Raw genomic sequence first — 25,066 nt, 5'->3', positions numbered from 1 at the left:
AGTTCTAGGAATAAGATTCGTGTTATTACCACTTACGAAAGTGTGAGTAATATGCACTGACAATAAATCAGGCTATGATTAAGCCTTGAATAAACTGTAAAAACACACCTCACGTTAACAAAGCCCTGGTGCAACTTACTGCATTCACAGAAGACAAATGATCTAGCAGGGTGCCAGCTAGTAAAACAAAACTGACTCGCAGCATACCAGATCATCAGTGAGCTCAGCCATCCTGACATCTCACTTCAAGTAAGAGAAGCAGCCTTTTGGGTTTTTGGATTTGTTGGGGCATTTTTTTTGCCATCAAGAAATTTAAATACCTCTGCCTACTGAAGGAATTGTGTTGGAGATCATACATCCAACTATGAACAACCCTACGTTTATCCACCCACAGTTTTCTCCCACTGTTTCCATTACAGCAGGATACTCTGCCAGAGCTGCTCCCTCGGAGGGTCCAGTTTCATGAGCAGCAGCCAAACAGAGAAAACATTTTGATTTTGCTGGAGAGAATCACTGCTCCCCTCCCCTTCTCCTTCCGAAAGTGTCAAGATGTTAAGTATTATCATTTTACCTGCCTTGTCACAGGCAGCCGAATCAATTTAACTCCTCAATACTTTCCAGCTCTTCATCTCAGCAGCCACCTTGTCCATGAGCTGCAGAAAAGCAGCCCTGGTTCTGCGAGGTTCCAAGTAGGTGAGCAGTGAAGACAAGGAGGTAGAAGCACTCTCAGTAGCAGCAACCTCAGATCACTGTCACATGTGCCACAGATTTAATTCCTCAGCCATAGTAAACAAGGGCAGCAAAGCAAAACTGATCAGGAATGAGGGCTTCTCTGTTTCTCTTAATATGACCTGGAAAATTACTCAAGTTGTGATCCTCTGAAATAAACCCACACCTTCCAGGCATAGATTTGTGAAAATGCTTTGAAGGGATATTATTTACAGGACTGATTTCAGAGAGTTAGTCTCCTTTTTTACTGCTGCATTCAGCATCTCCAACCCAAACATATTCCACACCATGTTCTCAGAGTCAGTCTACAAGTTGTATCAATCAACTGCTAGAAATATGGATATTTTACAGGCATATGTTTTATCCGCTCTTCAAACAACTAACCAAACCTGCCCAGAACTGATGCAATAACCAAATATAACTAATTTGCCACTTATTTATAGTATTAATTAGCTGCTTTGACTTTTAAAGGAGGAGAAATAAGTATGAACTTAAACACTAAGACTAAACAGTTTCACTAAGACTCATTAGCTTCACATTAACACCTCAAGTAAGTTCTATGCAGTTTCTTCAAGCATGCAAACTTCACAGTTGTCTCTGCCTGAAAAACTACACAATTCTAATAACTTTTGATTGATCAATGAAATGACCCTGCATACCAGCAGTCATTTAGAAAGGGCAAGGAAACATGTAAAATATTATCTCTGGAGATGCTCTGTATATGAAGCACATGCCACAGATTTATACCTTCTGTTGTATCTTACGTGCATTTTGGTGAGACTAGAAAATCCATGTAAAAGAAAACCAACTATTACTACAGAACAATTGCCTCTGGCCCAGGAAGTCCTTGATTTCTAAACTGTTGGTGGCTGAGAAAATACCAAATAACATGTGAAGAGAAAGATCGGTCTGAATTTAAAAGAATCCCATTAAAAATAAGTTAAATACAGAAAGCTTATTATATCCTTGTAATCAATACACAGTAAGAACGTGAACTTTTATTAATGATTTGCCTTAGGTTAGTCTATTTTCTCATGCTCTCTGAGTATATCTTTTTAGATTTTGCATTGCCCATCGCTTTTATCATTTCCATTACTGTCACTCTCTGCCACCTTCAACTTCTTTGTCACTCTTGGCGTCATCACTCATCTTCAAACATATTCACCTTCAAAATTCAGACAAGCCACCTTCAATTTCACCCATGGAATCTGAAATGTATTTAAGCTCTTCAGGCTACAGCCTCTGGATTTAACCAACCTCATGCTATCTTGTGTTGTACTTGGCTTCTTTAGTTGCCACATAGGGTTTAGAAGTAAGATCCCCTGCCAAAGTCCATTCTGGTTATCAAAAACTCAATCTTCTTAAAGGCTTGTTTACCACTACAAACACATGCAGTTGGGACATCATTTCTCCTGGCATGACCACAAGATCAGTATTCTCTGCTTGTATTCCTCACTGCTTTTGTCAAATCCCCTTTAAAGCCACCTTTGGCATACTTTACCCACACACTTGGTCTCCTATTCCGAATGAAAGTCAGCAAATCCTTCAGTCTGCAGACAACCATCCTTGATTTTGACGCTTATCAAGTATCCCCGTAGGCGGCTGTTTCTCTGGCATTGCATTGTACTTTAAGATTATATGCAAGAGCAATTTCATACCATCTGCTGACACTGCCAAGATCGGTGATGCACAATTATTTTCACTTCCTGAAGTTTTTATGGTGACTGATTCTGCATGCATTTCTTCAACGCTATAACCAGATGGCGTAGTAAAGCCAAGTGGCATATTATTAGCACCACTCAACTGGCTCACCAGAAAATAACGATTTATTCACAATCCAGGCAAATATGTTTGGAAAGCAATTGGCTTTTTAGTGAGGACATGGAACGCTGGCAAAATGAAGCTCCTTGCCAAAACCCATCATGACACATCATCCATGTGTGCCAACTTGGAAGGGCTGTTCTGGACTATCTAGTACTCATGGTATTTAAGCTTTTAGTGTAATAACTTTCCATTTAACTATGTTTCCATCTTCTCTACAATTTTAAATTCACAAAATTATATATTTTGTTCCTCCACTTTAAGAAAGTATCCTCCTTTGGGCCAACAAAGTAATTTCTGCATCAAGTTTCTGCTTAGATTTTAATTGTTTCCATTTTCACACAACTGCCTCTAGCACATTTTATCTCCTACCACTACAGGAGTGTTCAGTTTTTATGCACACAGTACCTCCCAGAGGTTAAATTCCACTGTAACTTCTCTTTATGCTTTTTCAAACACTTGTTTCAGGAGTAGTCATGTTTCTACAGTCCTAAATTTACGTTTGGCCCTTTGAAGGCAACCACGAGGCTGATGCAGCCCCTGGTGAAGATAAGTTTGACACCCCTGTGTTAGATCATGTATGGAATACAGGAGCAAGTACAGTGGAAAGTCACCAGGATGGTCAAGTGGCTGAAGCACAATGAAGAAAGGTTCAGGGAACTGGGCTTGTTCGACCTGTAGAAAAGGCAGCTTTGCAGGAGCTAGTAGCAGCCTTCTAATATCTAAAAGGAGGTTATGAAGAAAACAAAGTTTGGCCCTTGCAGTGCATGGCAGGAGGAGAGACAACCTCAAATTGAGACAGGGCAAGGGGTTTTACAAGACCTAGTCAAAGCCCCAAGTAACCTGGTCTGAATTTGATGCTGACCCTACTTTATGCAAGTAGTTGGACTAGACACACCACTGCCAATGCAAGAGATTCTGTGATTCCCTCTTGCACTGGCAACCAGTAGGTGAGGAGGAACAATTCACTAAAGTTGAAGGAAATTCCAAAAACTGATAATAACAATGAGAGTGAACTGCAGTACACTGCACAACCAAGCGAGGAAACCTGCAGGAATGACACAAAGACAGTGTCACCTTCCCATCTCCAGCCAGGCTGGCTGTAGCTGTGCTCCTGTGTTTAGGCTCCATCCAGCCCCCGACTTGCACAGCCACATCACTGCACTCACCCAGAACAGAGGTGAGCCACAATTTATGAAGACCCACAATCTAAGCTTAACAACTTAGAAAAACACTTCATCTTTCTCCCTTGGTAACAGGCTGATGCATCATACATGCTTCCCCACTCCCACGATACCAGGTCATGGTACTGTCGGAAACAAGGGACTGGACTGGTCCAAGCAGCATGCTTCTTAGTATTGTGAAATCAAAACAATACAAAACCATCAGTCTTTTGCACTAGTCCTACTAGAAATATTATTCTAAGAAATTTTACATCACTTTAAATTCAACTGTTTTACTGAAAGTATACTACTGAACAAACAAGCTAAGAATGACTGCTCAAAAATTGCTTTTCTAGAAAAATCAATGAATTTTCATATTCTGTATTTTTAAGTGCCATGAATTCATTTCTAACTGTTACTTAAATAAAATTCATTACTGTAAGCTCAGCCCACGTGCCTGCTCTTAATAGTATCCATGGTTGCAGTGATGCAAATTTGCCTACCTACATCAAACCACATGTGCCCACATAAGGAGAAAAAAAATACTGTATTAATTGGTACTCTTCGCAAAAGATTAGGGCAAAGTAAACCAGCTAAATCCTAGAAGGTAGGACAAAAAATAGTTTAAGGACCTGTTCACCAATCATGACTAGATTTTAATTCTGAATTAAGTAAAAAATAATTATCAAGGATCAAATTATGAAAGACTTCTCAGATACATTAGAAAATTCATCTCACCAACCAAATTCTTCTCTTCCCTATTCAGAAATAGAAAAATAACAATGAATTGTTCCAAATACTCCTCCACTCAAGGTGGAGAAAGGGGAAACTTTTAGCACTATTACTAATCCTATCACACTGACAGGATGACTTTAATGCTGATTTCAGAATGGCCTTACTTACATGCTTTTTCCTTTAAGTTTGAGAAATAGGTTTAAGCACAATGTATTTTTGATTAAACTACAACTTCCAAGTCATCTGACACATACACGTTCACAGAGAAGCAAACAGTCCTTTTTTAAGCCCCACTGAAATAAACAGCTTTAGTTGAAGCTACAAGGTACCACAGTAGCATTTAGTTAGACGAAGCCAAAATTTGACAGGGACCAGGCAGGAAGGATTAAGTGCTGGTTAACTCCAGGTGGAAATGCACGATCAGCGTGAGCCCATCTCAGACTCTGCTGTGCGGGAGGACGATCACCTCTTCCTCTCCCGGGCAGCGTTCCTGTGAGCAGCCTGACTTGCTCAGCACTCAGAGCCAGGCTGATCACATTGAAAAACAGTACATTTTTTCCCAGAAAATGTCTTCTGTTGGCTTAAACTTCCATGTAAGTTATCCTTCTGTTCTTAGACAGTACATATGGGAAGGTAAACAAATGCATAAAATAAAACTAAAGTTGAGCAGTTCAATTATAAAAATGACAGCACTGCCCCTCACTTTTTTAAAATGAAAACAACAAAATTAAGGTGCATATCAATATAACTAAAGTCAAGGAATTAACATTCTATCCTAATCTCACTGTACAAAAGATAACATTTTAAAAGAAATAAAGCAGAAATGCCACAAATTGTGATTTTAGAGGCTGTTTCACTTCCAATAAAAACCCTCAAAGCAATGGCTCAGACACCAGAAAGAGTATTTTGCTGATGAGAGACAAGGTTACTTCACCCATTCCAATCAGCCTATGCTTCCTTGTGTCAGACCGATAAGCATCTTGACCTTTTCTTGTACAAAAGCTATCACTAAACTCATGTAATATTCTTATAGATGTTCAGTTTTATTCTACTTCTCGAGAAGGATGTTTGTATGAACAAATTTTATGGTCTTCAATTACCCAGAAAAATGCTATAAGTCGAAGTAGCTTGTTGAAAAAAAATTAAACCTGCAAATATTTGAAGATCCAGGGAAAAGGCAGCAACACAGAACACCAGTTTACCACTTGCAGGAAAATAAAAAGCTTCCAAGAGACGAAACTCACTATGCCAATATTTCACAAGCACATTACTACTACATTCTGTTTATGGATCAGATTTTATCTTCAGCAGGTAGGGGTGAACTGTATAAAAACAATCATACGTAAAACTTTACCCTAGCACAGAAGTAATGACATTAAGCTACCTGGGTATCTTCATCTCAAAGCAGAAATATGACAAAATTACAAAGCATCTTGAAATGTATCCATCCCTAACAAGACTTCCCAGATTCATCATCTTCTCTTTGGCCACGATTTTAAACATATCCTGATAAAGGATATGTAAAACATTGTTTAGAATTCCTCATTCTGGAATAAAAAGCAAACTACTACTCTAACATGTTTACAGAGAGTGAGTTTTTATAGAAAAGAGTCTTACTGCAGAATGCCAAAAAAAAATCATCATTCTATTACACTTCAGTTTTTCAATATGTGCATAATTAGCTCTTAGAAGAATTAACATCTATCATTACTCTTAGCAACAACTACAGAATTTATTTTGGCAATTTGTGCAGTTAAAGTTTAAAAAAAACACTAGAAAATCGTCAAGTCATTTTCATTACAGGTAAATAAAAGCTGGAAGAAAGATTCAACAAGAACTTCCAAGACTGTAGGCATTAATCACAAGCTGTATTATCTTACCTTTGTTGTTACAATGCACAAGCAATCCATCGTTTCAGCATAGCAGGTATCTTTCCAAACATTTAAAAGCTTTATTTTCAATCACAGCTAAACATCATCTCAACAGAATGAGAAAGAACACACCTATTTAATAGTCAAAAAAGTAGAATGTGTGCCAGGTTTCTCTTTGGATTCACTCAGAGGTAGAAACACCGTGGAGAGGAAAAAAGGAAAAAAAAAAAAAGGCAGGCTAAAATACAAATGCTTTATGTTTCATGAAAGCTTCTGAACCTATTTTGATTATCTGCATCTGAAAAATTTAAATTTATTCTTGAAAATATCCTAGAAAAGATGTCAAATCCTATTCCATAGCAGTTAAGTACCTCCTCGTATTCTATTTCATATACTCTTCTTTCAGGATTACCTAACACATGAGCATCATAGGGAATCATTTGATGAAATGCAATACAAAATTGTTTTACTGAAGAAAAATCTCAGTTCAGCTTTCCTGAGCTGGTTATAATTTCTAAAATGAAGCGTTTGTTCAAAAATAGTTTTGGTTGCAAGCAAGTATTTCTCCTCTAACGTCATTTCAGCATTTGCAGGCTGCAAAATAACGGATTTCTTAGGCAGTAATGAATGGAATATTCCATGTAGAACAGGGAGAAAAGAAAGTGGGAAGGAAAGAGTAATGCATATTGCAAGAGAAACGCTATTTTGAGCCTCGAATTAACCTAGAATTTCATTTCCTTTTGTAGGGGTGTAATACAGTGACAAGGCAAAGTTTGTATGTGCAGGCATTGTCTTCTCAGACTAATAAGCACAGCTGGGAAAAGTAAAACACTTGGACACAATAAACCTACGGACTAGGAAACACTAAACTGACAGTTTCAGACACTGCTAAGAACCTTATTACATCAATTTCTCACAAGAGGCATTAAAAGCAACTAGTTAACTCAGTTTCTGCTACATTGTCCTATTAGGTCTCCCACTAACACCTTTACTACAAACATTCAAGCACCTTGAAAAGTGCAATGATTATTTGAAAACTATTAAATCTTATCTGTACCATTTTGCTTTTAGCCCAAGATGTACACCTGGCCAAAATTAATATATTTTGCATCAGCAAACAACTCTAGAACATACTGGGTGTGTATCTACACCATTCTCACTATTCCCTTTAAATTTTCTGCAACTTTCCTCCACTTCATTTCTTGGCTCTGCCATTTCTATGGGGGGAAGTCAGAAAAGTTAAAAAAAAAAAAAAAAAAAATTAAGGAAACTATTCTTCCTAAAATTACACATTTTATTTTTCAGGTAAGTGGTGCCTTTACAGAACAAAGAGGAAAATTAGAACATTATAAAATCCTTCTCTCATTTAAAAACAAACAAAAATAACCCAAAAACCAAACCTCCCAAAAAACTCAAACATTAAAGAAAAGCTCGACTGCACACTAGCAAATCAACCCCATTCAGCTTGAATGGAATTTCAAGGTAAATCTTATACCATTCAGCCAAGACCAGGATATTTACTTTGTGTGCCCAAGTCAAGCCAGAGAAACTTTTCATTTTCACAGTCTATAAAGTTTGTAAGGAATTTCTATTATGAACACCTAGGTGAGGTTTTCATTGCTGCAAAGCACCAGTAGGAAAAATATGCATCTTTCACATTAATAAGGCTCAACCCAGACATAAGTCTAAACATTCTGACTTCAGAAAGCAGAAAAGTGAACCACCAGTTAAACTGAAGGAACTTTCCCTTTTGTTAGAAAAAGAACAAAAAATTACCCAAACAGCTGAATGCAAACAAGGTACCCCCACATAAATCATCATTGAACTTCCCCAGTCTTCTGTTGGGAAGACTGTAAAGTTCAGAGACACTGACAACGTACAACAGCCAAAAAGACACCAGGAAACTGAGGAAATCAATTTTTAGGTGGCTTGGTGCACATCTTGTGTCTTGTCCAGAAATGTCTCCAACAACCAGTACAAGACACATGGTCAGCCCACGTGTACATTTCTTGCACAGACTTTGCTTTAGGAGCCCCAGCAGCACACCCAGACTCTGCTGGTCCCTCATGCTCCATCTATCAAGGACAAAGATCTATGATACTTTCTCATCACTCACATTTCTCTCGGCCACCATAGTGCAAGATGAAGCTTCTGCAGACTAATCCTGGCTACAACTACCTTACACTCAGGGTCAATCACTTCACTTCTTTTACCTAAATTTTTTTTATTCTCTGGCCTTCTTTGGGACTCTCTCTCAGAACTAAGGATCATCATCAACCGTTTTTTTCCCCTCTCATTCACTATCATCCTTTTAACAAGACCCAAGCTCAGGCATCATAGAAAGCACCCAACTTCTTTCAGGTTGCCAACCCAAAATCAATTTCTGCAGACGTTTCATTGGAAAATACTGCATAGAGAAGAAAAAAATATTCAAACAAGATTGACCAAGACTCAAACATTCATTGCCATAAGAAACAATAATACAGCTTCCTGAAGACAATTTTTTTAAACTCCTTGAATGACCAAGCATGTGTTAAATTTTGGAGCTCAGAAGAAAAATTTTTTTCAAAATGAGAAGTAGGTGAGGAAACAAGAACTAAAACTACTGCAATTAAACAATTAAAAAAAATAACGTAGAACCTTCTTCCCTTTAAAATGTATTGTGGAAAGCAAAGATATTAAAGGACACACCAAAACTTGAATCAAAGTCATGAAGTGCACGGAAAGCCCCATTTTTAATGCACTGAAGAATAAGACATTTCCATCTAGTACTCTTAGCCATTAAAATCACTATTATTCTACTGAATTTGTGAGAAGCATTGCACATCATTCATACTTATAGAAAATAAACCTTTCTGTCCTGTTGGCTCCAAGTGATCTGAGTAACAATCAGCAACAACCATTCTATAGTCTGACCAGAAGGAAGAGAGTGCATTTTCATTCACCGTTATTTGTGGCATTAATATTAAAAAAAATAAGGATGATTCTCATGTGAGAAACAAAGGAAATAACTTTTTTTTTTGCCTTGAATTCTCTACCAATTCTTTCAAGTTATGTTTGGCAATCACTTTTTGTGCCTTCACAGGTAGTGAGAGATTCTATCTACAAAGTCACCAGACAACTAAATAAAGGAAAATTCATGCACAGACAAACCATACATAGAAATAAATCATGCAAATGAAAACAATGCTTTGGATCTATCCACAAATTTAAAAGTGCATATGGTTATTTAAATACTAATTTGCTCTCAGGTTCTCTGAGAAAACCTGTGTAACACACAGCTGGCACAGGTGTAACCAGAGCAGCAGGCTCAGCTCCGGCTTTACAAGGGTATGTCAACTGCCCAACCTCTGCGTATTTGAGCAGACATTTCAAAGACTCAGTTAAGATCAAGCACTATCATCGCTGTAAGCATTTTCTCAACTCCTTTAGTAGAGAAAACATTAAAATTCTGAAGTGCCGTAACCTAATTTATCTAGCTACCTTTAAACCTGGCTGCAAGACGTAATTATTACAAGTTTAAAACAAACATAACAAGATACCAAATTCACATACTTTTGTTTAAGTTCTCTATTTACTTCTGAATTGAGAAAGGTAAGTTTTTAGAAATAGCGGATTTTTACTGCTTGTGTAAGCATCCTGAATTGAGCATGGGGGTTTTGCTTGTTGGCTTTTGCATTCAGTTTGAGCAGAAGCCTGCCCCTGGAAGACCTGAGCTTTGGTTCAACACTTACACTCTTTTTATTGGTACAAACATCCTGGATTTCAAGAATTGAAGGTAAAATCCTTCACAAGCCAAATATAATTTCCCCACTGTAAAGCTGACACTGAGAAAGCAATGAGGCCCCTGAGTGACCCAGGACTATACACTATTAGGTGCTCAGATAAAAGCAGCACACCATTTCTGCAGAAAAGAAGCTGATAAAAATAATGAGCAATACACACATACAGATACAAGCATAAAGGAACAGTATAACAGGGAGTACAGCAATCAGATATAGGGTATCATCAAGTTAGTGAGTACTGAATCTTTAAAAATATGAAGGCAAAGAAGGTATTTGTAGTCAGTGCGATAGATCTGGCATTTTCCAAAGAACAGCTTGTCATTACAACAGGTATGACTGACTGCACTTGTAAGGCCAGGTGAGGCTATTGCCATCACCAAAATTCAGAAAAACAGAACTAGAGTATCCTGCCACTTTAATAATGCAATCTATATACACAGGTATCTCTTTCTGTGATTTCCTCTAAGATTTCAATTAACTGCTTGATGTACCATTCCATTTTCAATACAAACTGCTAGTGATTAAACATGGATTTTTTTTCATTCTACAAGAAAGTTTCCTCCTCTAGACTATGTCAGCTCATTTTATTAAGAAGTTACATAAAACTAGCAAAATCTTACAAAGGTTAAAGACATTACTGCTTGCTTTGTAAATAAAAGCAGTGCCCATACTATAGGTGAAAATTACATTAGCTTAGTTCTATCCTTTTCAAATATTCACAACAACCATTATTTGCCTTTTTACAGATATTGAGCAAACCAAACACAAGGCTGCAGTGTGCCTCAATAGCAAAGGTGGCTAACAGAGGCTGCATTAGCAGAAACACAGTAGTATCAAGCAAAACTGTTATTCCCCTTTGCCTGGCACTTCTACTGGGGCATCTGGAACACTGCATGCAGTTTCAGGCCCTCCAATATGACAAGGATGTCGATAACCTGGAGCAAGTTCTGCAGAAAGCCATCAACATGCTGAGGGGGCTGGAAGACTTGCCCCTCAAAGAGAAGATGGGGCATGGGGCTTGTTTTAGCTTTGAGAAAAAAGTTCAGTGGAACCTAGAAGCAGCCTTCCAGTGCCTCCAGTGAGGTCACCCAGGAGACAGAGCCAAATGCATGTTGTGTGATAGAATGACCTGAGAAACAGCAAATAAATTGGAACAGAGGTTTCAATCAGAAATAAAGAAAAGGTTTTTTCACCAAAAGGATAGTCAAACACTGGAACAGGTCACGCAGAAAGATTTTGCAGTTCCCACCCTTGGAGGTTTTCAAGGCTCAGCTGGTCGAAACCCTTTACAATCCAATCAACCTCACAGGTAGAGCCTAAGTTATTTTATGATTCCAAGATGTTTAGAGAGCTTCACTTCCACCCTGCCTGGTGTCAAATTTAGCTGACATGTCTATAATTTCAGCTATTTTCCCTCCTTCCTCTTTTGCTTTCTTTTTATTAAAATAAATCAGCAAATGGCCTTAGGAGACAGTTAGCCAGCCAGCCTCTCTACATGCCAGATACTAAACACAGGGGCATGTGCAGATAAATGGGAAAGTTACAGATCAGACCAAAGTAACTCAGCCACCATGAACCACTAAATACAGAGATCTGTTGGCCCAACTGCAAGAGTAAGACACTCCAGATTGAGCTCCACCTTGCAAAACAAAGCATTTCTTTTAAGACGCTGTTCAGTAGGGATTTGTTGTGTTGTTTGTTTGGTTTTTTTTCCAAACATCTAAAATGAAATTATTATGGCTACTTTTAAATCTGAGAAGTTAAAGTGTTTGCTGTTTAGCTTGAAATAAAACGGTCACAATATTAAAACATATCCTACAGATTACCAAAAAAAAAAACACCACAAGACAACTATTTCCTTAGCAATACCCTAGTCAGTTAGGGCAAAGGAGATTTCTACCAGTGATTCAAGTTTCACCACGTATTTCTCAAACACAAACTGTCCCACCTACAGATGGCACTACAGATCACAGCAAACAGCTTGCAAGGATGCTCCCCCCTGCACACATTTCTCTCACACGATTACTAGTGTTAAGAGTTTTTGCTTTGGATTTGTTAGCTGCTTTGCCAACGCACACCTAAAATTCAGTACTTAATGCACAAAGGAGGAAGGTATGCACTTTTCAACCCTTTCAAATTGAATCCGTGGGGATTTTTCACTAGTCCTTTGAACTGAAAGGATTGTCATTCCTGTTTATCACTGTCTTGAATCTCTCTTTTTTTATTGCCTCATCATCTTTTTCTACTGGAGATTAAAACAAATAAAACTGTCAAATAGGGTTCCAGGAAATAAAAAGCATGGAAAAGAGAACAGATTGCTGTTAAGGGGAAAACCGCAATCTGCAGCTCCAACTTTCTCTAATGCAATACCTATGGGGATTACAAACTCCAGTCTTTCAATCCAGAAGTAGGAATGCAAAAGCAGAAGTAGGCTATGTCCCATTTTAAAAGTCCTCAAGCAACCTAAGTTTGTATACCACTATTCTATGTATATACACAAGCACACATTGCTAAAAAGTCATTCCCAAAGTCAGCTGTGTAGAAAGTTCTTGTAATACAATCCCTAATCACTGTAGGGGAGCATTACATTCCTACTGTCAAGCAACTCTCTCATATACCATCAAAGTGTCAGCTGGAAGAATACTCATTTGGCCCAGACTAACTACAGCACAAATAGACCATTAAGGTAAAAGAAACAGGGTTGAATGGTATTATTTTCAAGGCTTACAATTTGCAAGCAAGAAAAATCTGTCCCATTCTTATCACCCACAGTCCTACCAGCCTGGCAAGCAACAGAATAGAGCTAAAATAATCTCAAAGTGCAGCTGGTATGCTGCTCTGGTTATATCTTGTTAATGAACTAATACTGAATTGGGCATTGGCCTTGCAAGTCTAAAAAGTCACAGTTTCTGTTATATAAAAGAGCTGGCTATGAACAAAATCAGGTATCCTAAACTCAAGCTCCTTCCAATCTCTAGTAATTTTGAGGAAGCAAAACAAAACATTAAACACGTGCTGTAGCAGAATGGTTATGCCCTGGGGTTGATTAAAACCAAAAATTAAAAAGGAAAAAAAAAAATCTAAGTACATAAAAAAGCAACATATAGAAACCACAATGCATTAAGTTTTATAGGATAAAAACAAATTTTCATGAGGTACACATAGCAAGTTATGTGGAATATAAATTGTCAATACATAAGCATTTCTCCTCATAATTTTTATTAAAATTAAAAACATTGAGGGAAAGGTATTGCCTTACAGGTTTACAAAAAAAAAAAACCACAACACAACAAAGCAACACACACACAAAAATAAAAAACACACCTGTCACCGAAGATAAAAGAATTGAGGCTGATAATATGTACAAGATGATATGTCTACTATAACAATTTTCATATATATTTGAAAGCTAAACTAAGACCTTCAGAAAAAGCAAATGAATCCAACACTGAACTACCACTCTTCAAAATTGTTCACCTTTACAGCGACAACATGGAAGCAGAATTTTTAATTAATGAAATACGAGGTTACATTTACTCAAGGTGGCAGAGACACTGAGAAAAGTTTGGCTTCAGTTTCACATAAACCATCTTCAACTTCAGCGTACGCAACTATTCTTTTAAATACTGGCAGTAAATGTAAAATCCGAGTTTCATATACTGAAGGTCAAACAACTGTCTGACTTCCACATGATACTTGAGATACTGTCTGAAGGAAGACAGGTGGCTTTCTCATAAACAAATCTATGTCACTTAGAAAAATAACAAAGTAATCCACACTATAGCAGGTTCTGTTAGATAATACTATATACCGTGACCACCAGACAGTACTGGAGAAGCAGCTGCATTATCTAGCAAACAATTTAGCTGAGAGCATCCACTTATATCTATGGTGAGACTTCTCAAATTAGGCCATTCTTCCTTTCAACACATTAGTGATTTTGCCATGATAATGTGCCCACTGTCCTTGGTGCAGCATCATAGACCAGACCTTGTACTACTGGCAGTCTCCTAGCACACAGGAATAAAAACTACAGATGCAACTTTGTAATTAAATTACCCGTTCACATGCATCTTTATGTAAAATACAAAGATACAGGGACAACACGTTTACCTAATTAGTCCTTCTTATTGTGGACTTTTTGGTAGCAAAATAGCAAGCTTCTATAGGATAAACTTGCCAGTTTCTGGAATGGGCCAGAGGAGAACAATCACAAAGCCTGGATCTAACAGTAAGCACCATCCTACGCTTCAGATTTCAGGAGGTTTCCCCTACAGTGGAAGCACAAAATGTGCTACAGTTGGAACATCGTTACAAATCTCACAGCAGCAATCTGCTTCACCATCCCAGCTGCTGGAATTACGAGCATGTTTAAAACCATGCGGTTTTAAAAACGGTTTAGTAGGAATGTAAATCCTTAAGTCCATTACACTGTTCCAAGGTATATAAAACAAACACACACACACACACATAACCAACATATTTAAGCCATTTAAGACAATTATACTGCCTTTAAAGACCTTCAGTAAGGGAGACTGCCCAGGTACAGCTATTCTGGTACTTAGGAAAAGATTTAAAACATTTTTGCTAAGCCTGTTACCTTTGCTTACAAACACAGGAAAATTCTGTTTCCCAATTAAGTGTTCAGTTCTTTGAAGCTGCACCAAATCTTTCCATTGGTCTTCATTTCTCTTCAAACTTTCGATCTTCCTTATCAATCTCTTCTAAGCACTTAAATTCTTTTACATCTTTTCACACCATAGTACCTTAAATTGGACAGTATCTCCAGCAAAGCCTTATGCAGACCAAGTAGAACAGTTTTACACCACACTCTTGTATCAATAAGGTGTTTCTTGTATTAACATGACATAGTTGACTCACCTTGAGATTCAACAATGACCCAGATCTTTTCTGAGAAACAACTGAACTGTTCAACTGTTACGGGTGCTGCTCAAGTACAACCAAAGTATAGGACACTGTACTTGGTCCTGTTGAACAGAAGCCTGCCCTTTAATTAGTCCAACTGCTCAAGGCTTCATTCTCGTCTTAGCTTCTGAAGCAGCAACACACTATTCCCCTCCCATGGTTTAATTTATAATTTAATTGGGATATTTTCACTAATAGCTCAGACTGGGATCCATTTTTTAGAAACTTTAACTGACGTATTATCTCAAAATATAGCCTGTTAAGCCATGCCAGTTTACTGAAGTCAAAAATTGTCATATTTATGACAGACAAATTATGACCAGAAGAACTACTACCACATTAAAAAAAAAACAAAACAACACCACCACCACCACACACACCCCCCCCACGACACTAAGTTTGACAAAACTGTTATCAACTATGCTGGATATTATTTGGCTCCTTTTCCCCTTCAAGGACCCACAAACAGACAGTAGAATCATTCCCTGTACTTGTTAAACCTGGATCATCCTTTCCCACCTTGCTCCTATATACACCCTTTTTAAATATAGTGTTTGCCCATCTGCAGTTTTCCAGAGCTTCATCCATCCTCTGTGACTAAGGGCAACTGTAATGACTCTTAAATTGCCTCATTAAGTTATTTGCACATGTAAACATGAAATGCATTAGGACCAGTTTATTTCAAAACACCTCAGTAGACAAAATAAACTTTGCCTATCCTTGCCTACCCTACTGTCTACAGGGCATTTTGCTCCTGCTTGTAAGAGACTGCATTTCCACCATGTCCTCAGAAAGAGTTCTACAGCTCTACACTTAAGATTTAGATGACTGAATACAAGTAAATAGCACAACAGTGTTTTCCGTAGTATTTGTCATATACCCTAGCATTACTTCCTTTTCTCCAAAGATGACAATTCTTAGAGCAAACTTTCAATAAGGTGACTATGAAGACAGTGGCCTTCCCTATGCAGTTTCAGGTAACTAAGATTCCAAAGACACATATAATTTAAGTTTTCCAGTGTATAATCAAGATTCACAAGAAACAAAGGAAAATAAATCATTCCTACACTGCAAGTTCCTACACTAGACTTTCAATCCCTCAGTATTCAATTACTTACAAACCTGAGAAATATGGTATACTTAGCCTGCTCATTTTTTTCATGTAAAGCTATTTTAATGACTGCTCTTGGCAATATATAACTCTTGCCCCTGGCTAGGCTAAAAAGCTGATCTTTTATCTACTAGCTATTTTCTACTTTCTGAAAGAACACAACACAACTCTTGGATTTCTTCCATAGTTTCCTTTAAGGCTTTTCTGACACAATTCATACTAGCTTCAATATGACAAATTTCACAAAAACTACAATAAGCACAAGCACTTTTTTTTTTTCCCCTAACTGCACAAACTCACTAGCACATCTCACGATTGCTCGCGTTCTGCAGCTAAGTGCTGTCTTACACAGTCCAAGCAGCCTCTGATGGAGTTCACTCAGTGAGGCCTCCTCACCACTGTCTTTAGCTGGGCAGTACAAGTTCCTGAGCTTCCCTGCAGGCTGCAGCACTCGCCCTTCAGTTGGTCCCCCAGCTGTTCCTGGGTTCTATGACCACCACATGAAAACGGGTCATCAGAGCACACTGCCTCCTGTTATTACCAAGAAGCTCACAAACCTTTTCCAATGCTGTCAGTGTTGAGGGAACACTTGAAACAAGGTTCACCTCTTTGGGGACAAATAATAGATCTGATGGGGAGGCGGGGGGTGAAATCAAGCAACATTGTAACTTTAACTTGGGCAAGGAGATCCTGATTTAACTGAAAATACAAATCAACATACATTTCCCTGCCCAGTTTTCTCACCACTCACTAGTGACAACTGGATTCATATAGCTTTCAAAAAAAAAAGTCCCTCCAAAACATAGCTGTGTAAGTAGCAGAGAATTTCTTATGAACAGACTGAAAAGTTTACTATCAGAAAGAGATAGCTTCAGATTTCCCAAATTATTCATGAAGTAATGACTGAAGAGTCATCCGTATGGATGAATATAAAAGCCTACTAAGCCTGTCAGCGAGGTTCCAAATTCAGAGCATAAATCCAGTTTAATGGTCACTTAATGGTACATTTGACAAACAAGTTTATAAATTTTTGACTAAGCAAAATGCACACATCTGTTACTAAATATTTCAATAATTAAATCCCCTAAGACTATTGATCTTAATAATGTACGTTTTCTATTAAATATTTTATAAAATGAAGGAAATGTAGAGAACAATGTCAAGCTAATAGTCTCAACAAAAAAACTGAACAGATTTCTGCATCATACCTCTACACTTGGGCTAAGGCTGCTCGGCAGTGTTTCTGATGTCACGGTTGTGCTCGGAAGGCTGGAGAAGTCCCAGGTATTCACAGGCTGTATTGGTTCAGATGGCTGAGAGTGATCAATGCATTTTGGATTGTCCAATAAGGTCACTTCATAAAATTCTTGAATATCTAAAGACGTGGAAAAAAAAAAATGAGAAGTTAAGATTTATAGTTGCTATAACATTCTGATTTTAACACCACTTTCCTCCCGCAAAACAAATTAGATACCTACAACTTTATCTACCTATTACAGATGAAGCTGTATCATCACCAAGATCACACAAACCTTCCCACAGAATACACAACCTGCTCTCCGTGCCCCAAATCTCAGAGCCTGTTTGTCCCCATGTCTCACAGCCCATGTGTCCCCAATCACTTCCCGCTTCTGCCACCAACCCCCGCAACATGATCTGCAGCAGGAACAGCAGCGACACATGGAATAACTGCAGTGGAACAGTGGAAGGGATGGGTGCCTGTGCTTCTGCTTATGGTATACATCACTTCAGCTAATGTAGCCTTTGATTATCTGAAATCTACCATTCAAGGGCAATATGATAAAGTCTTTTTGGGGGTATATGTTTTAATTAAATTACCACTGAAATAGAAGTATACTGATGAAATCAGCAAGAGAGAGAACTTAGGAAAAGGGAGATTGATCAGGACAGGTCATCATCTGCTTTTTCAGTCTAAGTAACAGAAATAGGATGAAACTTTAACAGTATGAATTACAAGTCATATTTATGAAATAATAAACAGCTTTTCCTACAACCCTGAACAATCAACTGGAAACTTCTAGGGAACTAGAATACAGCTTCATTAGGTTTTTTATTGGCATCCTATCAACTCCATGAAGCACTAATAAAAACAACAACCTAAAGAAGCATCAAAGGTGTTTCTATGAAAGTATAAGCATATGAAAGTTGCTACCACAACTGTAATCACATGCATAATCACTCGCATTAAAAAAAAAAAAAAAAAGAAGGAAGTTGTCTTGTAACGCTTTTAGTCTCTTTTTCAAAGTATAAATCTGCTAAACAGGAGTTGTAAACTCATGTTTTTAATTATACCAACTTCATAGAAGACAAACATATGGACACAGCCCAAGAAGTAAACAGGACCCAGCCATGAATAAGAAAGACTACAATTTGCAGAATCTTGTAGCTTTTCAGCAGCTGCCCAGTGTCAGTAACAGAGGCACAATAACCAATTCCTTTACAGAGCAGCATCGCAAAAGAACGACCATGCAAATGAGAGAGCCCTTACTGTTGTTTGTGTTCCAGTCTTAGATTTGTTTTGTTATATAGACACTGCACTCCTGCTCTCTACCAGTTCAGAAATCTGCAATTCTCAAATTCCATTTGTATCTTTTCTCTGAGCAAGAGTCACATTCCTATCAAGCGCTTACATTAATTTTTAAAGTTATACTTGCTCTTAATGCTGATTGGAAGAAATAGCAGCAAGGTTGCAGAAGATGTTAAGTGACCTAGATATATAAGAGCAAAGCAGCCCAAGAGATACAAATTGCCTTTAAATCTATCTTTCACATTAGCTCTCTCAGTTGCAAATTTGTCTTGTAGCTGCATTAATATTAATATATCAATCAAGCAAAGATTTCCCACCCCTCCCCCCCCCAACAGAGAGTACTTTGTCTATAAAAATAGGCAGTGATTTAAGTTGATTCTATAGCTGCAATCCACAGCAACCAAGCCATGAAGATTACTACATTATTTATGGGAAGGGGTTATTTCTGCAACTGTTTTCCAACAGAAATCTAGGGCACCGATTCTCAGTTCTGGTACTGTTCTTTTAAGTCCCTGCCAGTGGAGGTGGCCATTTATTCATACTGTAGAACAACTTGTGTCAAAAAACACATTATTTCCTATACATCATCTCCACTTCTCTACAAAGGACACTACAGACTTACTATTGAAAGATGTCAGAAATATATACACCACTTAATATGGGGATTAGTTTCTATTAATCATGAACTTGCTCTCAATCTGCAAAAAAGTTCCTAGGAACTTGGTGCTATATGATATCTACCTTTTTTTTTTTTTTTCAACATTTATTTACATTTTTACTATTCAGAATGGAAACATTAAGTCCTTAGGAGTATAGGCAAGCATTCTATGCACCCTGATTGCATTATGAGTGCTGAACATTTACAGTTTTTAAAGCCAGAAACTCAGGCCATACTAAATCTAACCTAAAAAAGTTATTCTTCTGGTCTACTGCTATGTGTCAGCTCACAAAAATATTTCATTGCACAAATACACTTAAATTTCTACTGAAATTATATTGATCTGCGGATGTATTATTAGTATATGAGAAGTTCTAACATTTTTCTAATTCTTACAAGTAGCAAGTGGTAAAATACTAATTTTGAGTTACATTCCCTCTTAAAGCTAGATGTGCATTTTTCATGTCTTAGCCGTTTCCTCCTATATTAATTCAAATACATGTTATATCTCAAACTAAGTCACAGAAAACCAAATTATAGAAAAATAATTCAAGTCTGATATCACGCAACAGTAAGAGAAAACACAGATGGGAAACATTTCTAACTAGAGGGGTAGCATTAAAAGAAGAGCTGACTGACACTTAAAAAACAGGGACACCAAGTTTCAGGAAAGTCAAGGTGACAAAAAGTGATGAAAGGCAGGCAACACAAAGTCATCCTGGAATTATGTTGGCTTACAAGTAAAACCACATTAAGTAGCCAAGTCAGCAATATGTTTGTTGACAACAAGAATAAAAGTCTATACAAAGCAAGTGACAGACCACCAGTTCTGAAAAGGAAGACTTAAGACACATAAAAAAGAAAATTATTTTTATTAAAATATTAGTAATATGAAAAGCTAAGCAGTAGTGACAGTCTTTTTTTCAGTATTCACTACAGTAGAAGCTGACCCAATACAAGCAGTTTTTCATGTATTCTTCCCCCTTCTCATATTCTCCACTCAGTTTTGTTCTTTGAAAAGGCTCATTCACAAGTAATGTGATACACCAGAAGCTAAAACTGCTCACTCTTAAAGCAAACAAGAAAGTTATCCACCAAATATAAACTGAAACTCAAATCGACTTCACAAGGGAGTTCCAGGTTCATTAAAAACCACAACACAGTAATTAAAAGAACAGCCAAAGTGCAGAAGCAAACAAATTCTTACATCTCCTACATTAAGTATATTTGATGGCCGTTCAAGAGCCTACATCAATTCTGTCTAGAGGATCTGCCTCTGAGGACAAGGATTCCAGCCAGCAACATGACACCATTCCTTCAGATAGATTTCTGCCCTGCTCCTCAGAAATCAGACAGAAGGCCTCTGCTTGCCATTTCTTCTGGTATGGGGAGTGTCTGACACTTCTGGCTCCACATTCAACAGAGAGGACACTTGTAATCAGCACAACATAAGTGCACGTTCTAAAAATCTCATTGTCAACCAAGCTTTCTACATAAACCTGTCCTGCAGCAAGGAATATGTAATTTTACTAACAGAATTACTCTCTGCATTCACTTATACATGAGCTTTTTGATAACTATAACTTTGTGAGTCAAAGATGGGATACCTATAATCACGTATTTTGAAGAGAATAAACGAGGAGTTGATACTGCTTGTAATAGGCCATGGGCCTCATGTTAAGCTACATAACAGGCCTCTGCACTTGTCTTGGCCTGCCTGGAGCTTTGTTTTAGCTTGTCCAAGCCTACAGCAATTATCTAAACACAAGGTGACTTATCTAATTTGTATAGCTTTTACTGAGCTTCAGACAACTGTATGATATAACACCTATTGTTATAAATATTTATATATAAAATACACAGAGCTTATACATAAATAATATTTAAATACATTAAAATATTTATATCCAAGTTTATATATTTTCCATGTATGTTATATATAATAAATATATGTAAAACCAATAGGTGTTACATCACCCAACTGTCTGAAACTCAGTAAAAGCTACACATAAGCACACACACACAGACTGTATATACAAATAAGAGTGTGTGTATATTTCTGTAGCTAATAGATACCACTAACAAGTCATTTTTCTGGAGGGAATGAATTACCTAGGACCCCAGAAAAAAAGCAGCATAGAGGAGCACAAGCACAGAACAACAGCAGAGGCCTTAAAAATAAAGGCACAGGATGATAATAGAGGCTTTGAGGCCATAAACAATCCACCAACTGCTAATTACCAGCCAAAGGAAACCAACCTTGAGAACTGGGCAAAACCAGTTTCAGGGATAACAGAACAAAGAACAAGCATCCAGCATATGTAAAACACCATATATACAAGAAATTCAAATGTGACGTGGAACTGCAAAGTAATGAAGAAAGAATGAAGCAGAGAGTGTGTTAGCAAACAAAAATAACCTCAAGAATACACAACAGTGAGGATGAAGAAACCATCAACATGGTCCATCTCCATGGGGTGGATTCCCTGTACCACCCAGTCTCCCATTCCCTGTTCTTCCCTGTCCACGTTTTAATGTGTTTTGGCTTTCTAACAAGTATTAAGCAACACGCTGTAATTTTTTTATATAATGATGTTCTTTAAGTTTCTGATATTGGACCTTTAAAGTTATAGTATAGAGGGAATCACTACAACTTCATGTCATTTACTACTCATCAAAAGTGGGGTTTTTTTAAAATAAAAGCTGTTCTTTGATGATCACACTAACCTACCGGTTTTAGGTTTTGCATTTTTATGCTTTAAGCATCTTGATAATTTGTGGATTATAGGTGTTTTTTCTGAAATAAGTGCCAGGAAACTCCACACAAGCTTAACACGTGATGGACTAAACAATGACACATTTACTACAACAGCCTGCACTGGACACTATGCATGTAAAACAGTGAACTGTTGCCCTTACACCATACACTACACAGAGCTGTAAACTGCTACCATAGTATACATGAAGTTCATATGCTGTATTAATTGTACTGTCATTTGAAGATTTTCAGTTTTAATTTATTTAACAGCTTTGTACATGAGCAAGAGTTAATTTCGGAAGTTCAGGTCTGTTTTCTGTTTGCTCATTTTTTAAGTTCAAAATTAATATTTTGCATTCTAAAATGCAAAGGGTCACCTCCCTCAACCTGCTGGCAATACTTTGTCTAATGCAGCCCAGGACACTATTTGCTGCCTTTGCCACAAGGGCACAGTGCTGGCTTATGTTCAACTTCTTGTCCACCAGGATCCCTAGGCCCTTTTCTGCAAGGCTGCTTTCTAGCGGGGTGGCATACAGCATTTATTGGTACGCGGGACTATTTCTCCCCTGGTGCTGGCCTTTGCATTTTTCCTTGTTGAGCTCCATGAGGTTCCTCTCAGCCCGTTTCTCCAGCCTGTCAAGGTCCCTCTGCACAGCAGCATGACCAGGAGTTATGCACTCCAGCTGTGTAGTTAATTCTGCACTGATGCCAATGAGGTACTCCTCTCTGATATTCAACAGCAGAACAAACCAATTTCAGCCAACGGCAAAGCCAGCAAGTCAGAAAACCACTAGATAAAGACTTCACAGCACAAAGCATTTCAATACCAGCTTTGGTTTTGTGTTTTGTTTTTTGTTTGGTTGGTTGGTTTTTTTCCTGCAGGCTTGCAAGCAGCCAAGGAGCTTATGAATTCTTTGAGAAATTGACTTATTTCAGTTTAGTATTTCTTTTGAAGATCCATCCATGTGCACCAATCCTTTGTCACTGCTCACTAGTCTGCCTCTTCTCAGACATTCGCTCATTCAAATATGGCACATGGAAATGCATGGGTTTGTTTTTGTTTTTTTTCAAATGCAGGTAACTTCATAAACAAACAGGTCTGTTAAGAATTTGACTACATGTACATTGTCCAAGAAGAGGTGTCATCCCATTACAAATTAAGTACTTCTCTAATTTTAGGAGGGCTGTAGGGGTTGGGAGAGACATCTATCTTTTCTGGGACTTCCTGTCAAAGCACCTGAAGCACTGAAAACTTAAGTCTTAAAACTAGTAGAAAAGAAAACAAAGGTCAACATATTCAGGGCAACCTGAGATGTATGGCATCTGCCAAATTCTTAGCAGCCCTACATAATGAATGGATATACAAAATCTAAGTCAAGACATGATCACTGTCAGAACAGGCAAAAGAGTCTGTCAATGCCACAAACTTTCACTCTTCAGTTGTAAAGCAACTCCTAAGGAAGTCTCAGTCCTGCATGCTTACTTCACCTGCTACAACAAGCTCAGAATATCCATATAACACAAGTAAACCGAGACTTGAAAAGCACATGATTAGCGATCAACAAGCAAATGCAAACATCAAAAAAAGCTTCATATCCACTTACAAAGCCAACAACTAGAGTCAACTAAGTATTCTCTTAGTGCATTCATTGGTTGTGTTGTCTCATGGTATGTGTTGTTTGGTCAAAAATAAATGTTTGCATTCATACTACTAAAAGTGAAAAATAGGCTCATCACAACCCATGTAAAGTCCCTTTCAGAGTTCATTGGTTTCTTGCTTGGTTGGGTTTTTGTTTTTGTGGGGATGAAAGTTGCGAGTTGCAATGCAACTTTCTGACCACACATGTTTTGTTCTACAAGACCCTTAGCTACAAGCTGCAGCATCCAACTACTCATCCTCAGCCCTTCCATTCGTTTCAGTAACTGTGTCCTACCCTTTAAACTTCCATTCTTCACATACTACTTTGCTTAACTCGAATTCCAGGAGAAGCTATTTTCCATTGCTAACACAATTGCTCCTTAATTTGCTCTCAACTGAAACCACCCTTAGACCTAGGTGTTTGCTTTTATTCCTCTAGCTGCTTTATACAGCCAAACATGTCAAACTCCTTCCCAGCATATCCACTTCTGCTTTCCAAACTGTTCATTCACATTTTCCTCTTTGTTTGCTAATCACTTCTTCACCACATCTTCATGTTGTCTCTTTCCAATTTATTTTCCTTCAAAAACCCACAGAGTTTTCTCCCCATGTTCAGAACTAAGGCAGGAAAAGCTTAAAAAAAAAAAATTACAGTTGTAATCACACAGCCAAAGATGGGCATAACTGCCTTCTGCTTTCCAAACTCTTTTCCTTTTAATACTACCACATGTGCCCCTAGTCACCAATCTAGTCCTAAACAAACAAAAAAAACCAACAACACACCCCACCACTAGAAAATGAACGCCCAGTTATCCACTCTCTCCAAAAATCTCAACCCCAGTTACAAATCAGCAGCCGCTATAACAGCGCACTTTTTCTTCTTAAAAGGATGTATTTACTACTGTCTTCAGTGGTAACGAAAACCTGTCAGGACAAAGGAAGTGTTACTATTAAGCCTCATTTCTAGAAGGTCCCCTAAATAGTGTCAGTGCAGGACTGAGGAGTTTACTCTCCAGACAAACACATTCAAAAAAAAAAAAAAAATCAAACTAGTTTTGCGATTAGTTCACTCAACACTCCAAGCTGAGTTTTCAGAAAGGTTCATAGCTCTGCTTAAAGCAGACGGCACAAGCATTGGTTTCTTCTACCAAGAGTAAGCTTGTAGACTCCAAGATAATTAACTGACACTGATGGCAACACAAGGATGGCTGGTACCACACACCAGCATCTCCACCAGCAGGAACGCCTGTACAGCCAAGTTCTAACACAAGTTTCTGAAAACAGAACTTAAATTTGCAATGTTTTTACAGTTTGTCTACAGG

General features: G+C 37.8%; 1 protein-coding gene across 12 annotated transcripts in view; it reads right to left on the bottom strand.

Moving 5' to 3' along the window:
- Window positions 1-25,066, bottom strand: part of DLG1 (discs large MAGUK scaffold protein 1) — a 150,897-nt gene that overhangs the window by 118,528 nt on the left and 7,303 nt on the right. For all 12 annotated transcript variants that reach the window (XM_080349557.1, XM_080349565.1, XM_080349563.1 and 9 more), the window contains one exon: window positions 17,350-17,516. In XM_080349557.1, the coding sequence (XP_080205683.1) occupies window positions 17,350-17,516 (167 nt within the window). The remainder of the gene's footprint in view (window positions 1-17,349; window positions 17,517-25,066) is intronic.

The sequence above is a fragment of the Nesoenas mayeri genome (genome assembly GCF_963082525.1).
Source record: "Nesoenas mayeri genome assembly, chromosome: 9".
Classification (NCBI taxonomy): domain Eukaryota; kingdom Metazoa; phylum Chordata; class Aves; order Columbiformes; family Columbidae; genus Nesoenas; species Nesoenas mayeri.
Note: the sequence above shows the minus strand (reverse complement) of the source record. Positions and strands in the feature narration are given on the sequence as shown.